We start from the raw sequence: 10,179 nt of genomic DNA on the forward strand, positions 1-10,179 counted from the left end.
ATGTGACACGCTTTGCTCTCACCAGTAAATGCATTATTACTGCGTGTGTGTGACACGCTTTGCTCTCACCAGTAAATGCATTATTACTGCGTGTGCGACACGCTTTGCTCTCACCAGTAAATGCATTATTACTGCGTGTGTGCGACACGCTTTGCTCTCACCAGTAAATGCATTATTACCGCGTGTGTGACATGCTTTGCTCTCACCAGTAAATGCATTATTACCGCGTGTGTGCGACACGCTTTGCTCTCACCAGTAAATGCATTATTACTGCGTGTGTGTGCGACACGCTTTGCTCTCACCAGTAAATGCATTATTACTGCGTGTGTGCGACACGCTTTGCTCTCACCAGTAAATGCATTATTACTACGTGTATGCGACACGCTTTGCTCTCACCAGTAAATGCATTATTACTGCGTGTGTGCGACACGCTTTGCTCTCACCAGTAAATGCATTATTACTACGTGTGTGCGACACGCTTTGCTCTCACCAGTAAATGCATTATTACTGCATGCGACACGCTTTGCTCTCACCAGTAAATGCATTACTGCGTGTGTGCGACACGCTTTGCGCTCACCAGTAAATGCATTTACTGCGTGTATGAGACACGCTTTGCTCTCACCAGTAAATGCATTATTACTGCGTGTGCGCGACACGCTTTGCTCTCGCCAGCAAATGCATTATTACCGCGTGTATGCGACACGCTTTGCTCTCACCAGTAAATGCATTATTACTGCGTGTATGTGACACGCTTTGCTCTCACCAGTAAATGCATTATTACTGCGTGTATGCGACACACTTTGCTCTCACCAGTAAATGCATTATTAGCGCGTGTGACACGCTTTGCTCTCACCAGTAAATGCATTATTACCGCGTGTATGCAACACGCTTTGCTCTCACCAGTAAATGCATTACTACCGCGTGTATGCAACACGCTTTGCTCTCACTAGTAAATACATTATTACTGCATGTGACACGCTTTGCTCTCACCAGTAAATGCATTATTACCGCGTGTATGCAACACGCTTTGCTCTCACCAGTAAATGCATTACTACCGCGTGTATGCAACACGCTTTGCTCTCACTAGTAAATGCATTATTACTGCGTGTATGCGACACGCTTTGCTCTCACCAGTAAATGCATTACCGCGTGTATGCGACACGCTTTGCTCTCACCAGTAAATGCATTATTACTGCGTGTATGCGACACGCTTTGCTCACCAGTAAATGCATTATTACTGCATGTGACACGCTTTGCTCTCACCAGTAAATGCATTATTACTGCGTGTATGCAACACGCTTTGCTCTCACCAGTAAATGCATTACTACCGCGTGTATGCAACACGCTTTGCTCTCACCAGTAAATGCATTATTATTGCGTGTATGCGACACGCTTTGCTCTCACCAAAAAATGCATTACCGCGTGTATGCGACACGCTTTGCTCTCACCAGTAAATGCATTATTACTGCGTGTATGCGACACGCTTTGCTCTCACCAGTAAATGCATTATTACTGCGTGTATTCGACACGCTTTGCTCTCACCAGTAAATGCATTATTACTGCGTGTATGTGACACGCTTTGCTCTCACCAGTAAATGCATTATTAGCACGTGTATGTGACACGCTTTGTTCTCACCAGTAAATGCATTATTACTGCGTGTATGTGACACGCTTTGCTCTCACCAGTAAATGCATTATTACCGCGTGTATGCGACACGCTTTGCTCTCACCAGTAAATGCATTATTACCGCGTGTATGCGACACGCTTTGCTCTCACCAGTAAATGCATTATTACCGCGTGTATGCGACACGTTTTGCTCTCACCAGTAAATGCATTATTACTGCGTGTGCACGACACGCTTTGCTCTCACCAGTAAATGCATTATTACTTTGTGTATGCAACACGCATTGCTCACCAGTAAATGCATTATTACCAAGTGTATGTGACACGCTTTGCTCTCACCAGTAAATGCATTATTAGCACGTGTATGCAACACGCATTGCTCACCATTAAATGCATTATTACCAAGTGTATGTGACACGCATTGCTCACCAGTAAATGCATTATTACTTCGTGTATGCAACACGCATTGCTCACCAGTAAATGCATTATTACTGCGTGTATGCGACACGCTTTGCTCTCGCCAGTAAATGCATTATTACCAAGTGTATGTGACACGCTGTGCTCTCACCAGTAAATGCATTGTTACTGCGTGAGACACGCTTTGCTCTCACCAGTTAATGCATTATTACCGCGTGTATGCGACACGCTTTGCTCTCACCAGTAAATGCATTATTACTGCGTGTATGTGACACGCTTTGCTCTCACCAGTAATGCATTATTACTGTGTGTATGCGACACGCTTTGCTCTCACCAGTAAATGCATTATTACTGCGTGTATGCGACACGCTTTGCTCTCACCAGTAAATGCATTATTACCGCGTGTATGCGACACGCTTTGCTCTCACCAGTAAATGCATTATTACTGCGTGTATGTGACACGCTTTGCTCTCACCAGTAAATGCATTATTACTGCGTGTATGTGACACGCTTTGCTCTCACCAGTAAATGCATTATTACTGCGTGTGTGCGCGACACGCTTTGCTCTCACCAGTAAACGCATTATTACCGTGTGTATGCGACACGCTTTGCTCTCACCAGTAAATGCATTATTACTGCGTGTGTGCGCGACACGCTTTGCTCTCACCAGTAAATGCATTGTTACTGTGTGTATGCGACACGCTTTGCTCTCACCAGTAAATGCATTATTACTGTGTGTATGCGACACGCTTTGCTCTCACCAGTAAATGCATTATTACTGCGTGTATGCGACACGCTTTGCTCTCACCAGTAAATGCATTATTACTGCGTGTATGTGACACGCTTTGCTCTCACCAGTAAATGCATTATTACCGCGTGTATGCGACACGCTATGCTCTCACCAGTAAATGCATTATTACTGCGTGTGTGTGACATGCTTTGCTCTCGCCAGTAAATGCATTATTACCGCGTGTATGCGACACGCTTTGCTCTTACCAGTAAATGCATTATTACCGCCTGTATGTGACACGCTTTGCTCTCACCAGTAAATACATTATTACTGCGTGTGTGTGACACGCTTTGCTCTCACCAGTAAATGCATTATTACTGCATGTATGTGACACGCTTTGCTCTCACCAGTAAATGCATTATTACTTCGTGTGTGTGACATGCTTTGCTCTCACCAGTAAATGCATTATTACCGCGTGTATGCGACACGCTTTGCTCTCACCAGTAAATGCATTATTACTGCGTGTATGTGACACGCTTTGCTCTCACCAGTAAATGCATTATTACTGCGTGTGTGTGACACGCTTTGCTCTCACCAGTAAATGCATTATTACTTTGTGTATGCGACACGCTTTGCTCTCACCAGTAAATGCATTATTACTGCGTGTGTGACACGCTTTGCTCTCACCAGTAAATACATTATTACTGCGTGTGTGTGACACGCTTTGCTCTCACCAGTAAATGCATTATTACTGCGTGTGTGTGACATGCTTTGCTCTCGCCAGTAAATGCATTATTACCGCGTGTATGCGACACGCTTTGCTCTCACCAGTAAATGCATTATTACTGCGTGTATGTGACACGCTTTGCTCTCACCAGTAAATGCATTATTACTGCGTGTGTGTGACACGCTTTGCTCTCACCAGTAAATGCATTATTACTGCGTGTGCGACACGCTTTGCTCTCACCAGTAAATGCATTATTACTGCGTGTGTGCGACACGCTTTGCTCTCACCAGTAAATGCATTATTACCGCGTGTGTGACACGCTTTGCTCTCACCAGTAAATGCATTATTACCGCGTGTGTGCGACACGCTTTGCTCTCACCAGTAAATGCATTATTACTGCGTGTGTGTGCGACACGCTTTGCTCTCACCAGTAAATGCATTATTACTGCGTGTGTGCGACACGCTTTGCTCTCACCAGTAAATGCATTATTACTGCGTGTGTGCGACACGCTTTGCTCTCACCAGTGCATCTCCTTAGAAGTCTGGTTCCTCTTGTGTACAGTGTCCCCATTCACCACGTCCCGATTACTGTTGGTCAGGACCCCTCCGAAATCATAGGGACCTGCAGGGAGGCAGTTACAAGCAGCTTCAATAGGAATCGGCTCTACCCCCCAGCGAGCGGCCGTGCAGTCATGTCCCCCCCTCCCCCCGCGAGAGGTGACCCTTTATTTAAAGGTGCAACCTGTTAACCTGGGGATTTATTTCCTGGGTTATCTGCCATATACCTATATTCTGTAGCGTTACTTCCTAAGCGTAAAACACATTTGCCAGAGCTCAAGAAGCTTACTTTTGAACATGTACAGCTCAACCCCCTTATAACGCTGTGCTTGGGGTCCAAAGAATCACATCGCGCTATAAGCGGATCGCGTTAGAAATAATGTACAGTTGTATGCATTGTGCAATAAAGTATTTAAGACACCAATAATCGTGTTGTAAAGTATTCATAAATACGGCAATTGGGAGCCACGCTTACATCGCGTTATAAGCAGATTCGCGTTGTAACGGATGACGTTATAGCGGGGTTGAACATGTATTGAGTTATTAAATGTAGACATTAATCTTATTACAATCACAAAGTTTGAAACGCACCAAGTTTTTATATGTTTAAGCGTACGATGAATACCACCATCGTGGGAGTCCGAATACGGAATAAAAGAATTAAATGGACTAGTTCTCTGCCCAGGCGGAGATTGCACCTTTAACAATGGCCGCCAGCGCAATGTCAATGTAACGCAACGGGCTGGAAAATGAGATGCTGCGAGACTGGCAGAGGCTGGCGTTACAAAGGCAATCCAAGCAGCTTAAATACAAATATATATTTCTGTTTTAATGCATGCCGCCTTTGATTACCTTTATTGAAACTAATTACCTAAGCTGCCGATCGATTGGCTCTCCAGTGATCGATCAGCAAAATCTTGCTTCCCAGGGTTCACTAAATGGCCGCCTTTCAGTTTCAAAATCAATCTTTCAGGCAGTGTAACTAAGCAGCTACAATGTACCCTTATATCTCTACGGTAACATTATCTATTGTTACAGTTTGCAGCTCAGACTGCTGGGAACATCGGCAACAAATGATCACACACAGGAACGTGTTGCAGAGATCTTGCACAGCTGGGAAGGTGGGATAAAGCCTGCTATAGAAATCTAAGTATGCTCAGTTTATTAAACCCATTAAAAATGTAATTAAGAGTTTAATTTAAAACACTTTATCCACAGCCCTGTGCGTTCACCAGCAAAGCCCAAGCTCATGCAAAATACAATTTCCAGTTGCTTTCAAGCACATATTAGTGCCGTTTTACACAGATTGGCCCGTGTGCTGGAAGCGCTGTATAAATAAGTCGGGGGCACACGTGTAAAGTAGTTCTGATAAATATCTTCATTGCTTTACTTTCTGCTGAGCCTGTTAGAGACTCGGACACATTACCCAACCAGGAGTTTAATAAACTCCTTTATTTTCCATCCCACCTACTGCAGCAAGCTACGAGACCCCCTGATCTGCCTGTGTCCGCTCCCCCCCTCCCCCCCCCCCCGTGCTGAAGCCATGCACAAGCACCTAGGCAATGGAAGGCATGCTTCAGATAAAGGAATGCACATTAAATCTTCATAGCCAGTGACTTATGAGGGTGCGCTTTTAATCTGCCCTGAGCATGATGAGATAATCAGGGTGGTATGTCAGGCCCCCCCCACAGTGGTGTGGTAACCCCACGTCTCACGGTTGCGTACATGATGTATGGTCTGAATGGTAGGACCCCTCGCACAACCACAATCCTGCGACTCAAATCACCGGCCACCAACACGCTCACCCCATCAGGGATATAGGCTGCTTGCACTGTATATTGTGCACACTATATACGTGCCCTTGATATATGTGCATTCTGAGGGGGCCTTCAGCAGGACAAAGCCACAATTGTTGGACACACACATACACACGTTATCTGCATTTGGAATAGTGCTTTGAAGGCCTGGTGTGTGAGCGTATCGGGGGCTTGGAGGGGGACTCAGACTTGTGGTCCTTTTATATCACCAGTACAGTGTTATGTTAGAAGTTGAACTACAACTCCCACCATCCCATGCTACCATCAACTGGGTTATCAACGGATGTCCCTCACGGCTACAGAAGTATACGGATGGTCTGTGCAGATAACCTGTAGCTGGTGTCAGGCCTGGGAGGTATTGCGGAGATAAATCCCCACACCCCATGCCTGCTTTCCCATGGTGCAGAGTGGGAGGCCCGTGAGACAGACGGGGTCAGAGCACACACAGGATCTGCCAGGTGGCCTTGTTTTGTTTTCTGGGAGTTGATGGCTTTCCACTCGAGGATGTGATGGGATAAATGAAAATGGCTGCCACGTGAAGATATGAATGCCTGCTAAGCCCCTGCACTGCTGAAGGGCCAGCATCACATAGCAGAGCACTATGCATGCCTGACCGAAGGAGTAGTACATGCAGGGCAGAGTGTTGCAGGCGGCTCCAGCAGTGAAGTGCTTAATACACAGCGTGGAATAAAGAGAATTGAAGCCCGTGTATGACAGGGCACATTCCTTTATCGTACCTTCGTAGTCAGAGCGACCTGTCGGGAAGACGCCCGTAGCGGACAAGTAGATCAGGAGGGCACTGTTCGCGGGCAGCTCCTGCAACAGAAATGACACGGGTGTCGCTGCAGAGAGAGGCTGGGATAGCCACACCTGTAACTACTACTACAGAGTAATGTAAAAAACCTAATCCCCATAAATTCCTGTGGATTATACAGACACCGACCTTGAAGGACGCAGCGAGGAAGGTATACAGCTGGCTGAAGGTCGCTTGTACAGAAGGTATTTATGAGGGTTTTCCCGCTTTGCCGGTTTCTCGGCGGGGTCCTGTAAAGTAGAGAAACATTTCCACGCAGTCATACGTCTGTTCGTTTATTCTGTTCCTAAATCGCATGCCGCACTGCCGCCTTCCATGCCGGTGACAAGTGTCTTCGCCAACACCGGCATGCCAGAATTCTTCATTATGTCCGCCTTTGTGAAAGAAACGCCTAATATCTCCCGTTACCTCTAACAAAATCCCCACGTGTACGGGACAATCTGTGCCAGTCACGGGGAGAGGAGAGGCGAAAATGCCCACCCCAAGCATTCAACACCCACCCATGCATCACAGGGGCGGTTCACACGGGGAGAGGGGGCAGTGCCACACGGGAAGAGGGGGCAGTGCCACACGGGGAGAGGGGGCAGTGCCACACGGGAGAGGGGGAAGTGCCACACGGGAGAGGGGGCAGTGCCACACGGGGAGAGGGGGCAGTGCACACGGGGAGAGGGGGCAGTGCCACACGGGGAGGGGGGCAGTGCCACACGGGGAGGGGGGGCAGTGCCACATGGTGGAGAGGGGGCAGTGCCACACGCGGAGAGTGGGCAGTGCCACACGGGGAGAGGGGGCAGTGCCACACGGGGAGAGGGGGCAGTGCCACACGGGGAGAGGGGGCAGTGCCACACGGGGAGAGGGGGCAGTGCCACACGGGGAGGGGGGGCAGTGCCACACGGGGAGAGGGGGCAGTGCCACACGGGGAGAGGGGGCAGTGCCACACAGGGAGAGGAGGCGGTTAGACAGAGGGGAAGGTCCTTTAAAGTGGATGAATCTGTCTCCTCCTCGGGGAAGTCACTTTCTCACTGCATCTCAAATCGCCAAAATTGGATTGTAAGCTCTCTGGGTAACAGACCCCCTGGTGCCTACACAATTCTATGTACAGCAATGCGCACACCGTCACAGCTATAGGTGTCAAAATTTTAGAATCCTTCTATTTTGACCAATGAAATACTACTAAAGTTACAATGTATCCTTTCTTTAATTACAAATATACAAAAGCATTTACGTGGTTTGCAGCGGCTATAAAATACCCAGTAAGGGCCCCTGTGATTGTGTAGGGCCTATATACATCTTGTGTTTATACATGCTATGCTGCACTTGTAAGAGGTACAGTGGTGTGAAACGAAAGTACACCCTCTTTGAATTCCGTTGTTTTACATATCAGGACATAATAACAATCATCTGTTCCTTAGCAGGTCTTAAAATGAGGTAAATACAACCTCAGATGAACAACAATACATGACATATTACACTGTGTCATGATTTAACAAAATAAAGCCAAAATGGAGAAGCATGTGTGAAAAACTAAGTACACCCTTACTGCTTCCATAGAAATTAAGATGCTAAGTAACAGACAGGTACTGCTAATCAAATGCCCTTGATTAATTGATCATCAGCAAGTGTGACCACCTCTATAAAAGCCAAAGTTTCAGCAGTTTGCTTTCTGGAGCATTCAGGTGTGAGTTAACACAATGCCAAGGAGGAAAGACATCAGCAATGATCTTAGAGAAGCAATTGTTGCTGCCCATCAATCTGGGAAGGGTTAAAGGCATTTCCAAACAATTTAAAGTCCATCATTCTACAGTGAGAAAGATTATTCAAAAGTGGAAAACATTCAAGACATTTGCCAATCTTCCCAGGAGTGGACATCCCAGCAAATTCATCCCAAGGTCAGACCGTGCAATGCTCAGAGAAATTGCAAAAAAAATCCAAGAGTTACATCTCAGACTCTACGGGCCTCAGTTAGCATGTTAAATGTTAAAGTTCATGACAGTACAATTAGAAAAAGACTGAACAAGTATGGTTTGTTTGGAAGGGTTGCCAGGAGAAAGCATCTTCTCTCTGAAAAGAACATGGCAGCACGGCTTAGGTTGCAAAGTTGCATCTGAACAAACCACAAGACTTCTGGAACAATGTCCTTTGGACAGACGAGACCAAAGTGGAGATGTTTGGCATAATGCACAGCGCCACGTTTGGCAAAAACCAAACACAGCATATCAGCACAAACACCTCATACCAACTGTCAAGCACGGTGGTGGAGGGGTGATGATTTGGGCTTGTTTTGCAGCCACAAGACCTGGGAACCTTGCAGTCATGAGTCGACCATGAACTCCTCTGTATACCAAGTATTCTAGCGTCAAATGTAAGGCCATCTGTCCGACAGCTAAAGCGTGGCCGAAATTGGGTCATGCAACACGACAATGATCCCAAGCACACTTACAAATCTACAACAGAATGGCTGAAAAAGTAAAAGAATCAAGGTGTTGCAATGGCCCAGTCAAAGTCCAGACCTCACCCAATTGAAGTGCTGTGCAGGACCTTAAGAGAGCTGTGCATAAACAAATGTCCACAAACCTCAATGAACTGAAGCAACATTGTAAAGAAGAGTGGGCCAAAATTCTCCCACAACGATGTGAGAGACTGAAAGTCATACAGAAAACGATTACTTCAAGTTATTGCTGCTAAAGGTGGTTCTACAAGCTATTGAATCATAAGGTGTACTTAGTTTTTCACATGGCTTCTCCATTTTAGCTTATTTTTGTTAATAAATCATGACACGGTGTAATATGTCATGTGTTGCTGTTCATCTGAGGTTGTATTTACCCAATTTTAAGACCTGCTAATGAACAGATGGTTGTTATTATGTCCTGATATATAAAACATAGAATTCAAATAGGGTGTACTTTCTTTTTCACACAACTGTGTATGTACACTGGATTTTATACGCGTGTTGCCTTCTCAATAAAAACAGAAACAGCTACAAGGTGACATATATAAAAAATAAATATATATTCTTAATATACTCGCCTGTAATCCGGGTTTATTCATCTGTGACGTTAAATTCATGGGCTCCCTTTCCAGAGCCTGCAGCATCCGGAACATATCTATGGTCAGCTCGCTAAATTTGACCTGGGAAGGAAGATACGCAGCATTAGGGGGTTACTGCACAATGTGTGCACATCGCTCTGGCAGGGGACAGGTTAACCCAGGGGTGCTCAACTCCAGCCATCAAGTACCCCCAAAAAGTCGGGTTTTCAGGATATCCCAGCTTCAATACAGTTGCTCAATCAGAGCCACTATGCTGAAGCAGAGACTGATTGAGGGCGGGGGGGCCTATAGGATAATCCCGCGTACACCCTCCCTGCACAAAGACCAGCGAGGGAACGGAAGGCCGGAGACTTTCACATTGAATGGAAGTAATAATAAAACGCACAGAAATATTCATATACCAAGCCCTTCATTTCCACTTGAATAGAGCAGTGTTGGGTAACTTTG

At 46.1% G+C, this 10,179-nt stretch overlaps 1 protein-coding gene across 1 annotated transcript in view; it reads right to left on the bottom strand.

The window, feature by feature from the left end:
• The window catches only part of SCAI (suppressor of cancer cell invasion), a 98,865-nt gene that overhangs the window by 32,463 nt on the left and 56,223 nt on the right, over positions 1 to 10,179 (bottom strand). The window contains 5 exon segments of the mRNA XM_075579394.1: positions 4,021 to 4,120; positions 6,611 to 6,689; positions 6,817 to 6,860; positions 6,863 to 6,917; positions 9,712 to 9,903. Coding sequence (XP_075435509.1) covers positions 4,021 to 4,120; positions 6,611 to 6,689; positions 6,817 to 6,860; positions 6,863 to 6,917; positions 9,712 to 9,903 — 470 coding nt within the window.

The sequence above is a fragment of the Ascaphus truei genome, chromosome 21 (assembly GCF_040206685.1).
Source record: "Ascaphus truei isolate aAscTru1 chromosome 21, aAscTru1.hap1, whole genome shotgun sequence".
Lineage (NCBI taxonomy): Eukaryota > Metazoa > Chordata > Amphibia > Anura > Ascaphidae > Ascaphus > Ascaphus truei.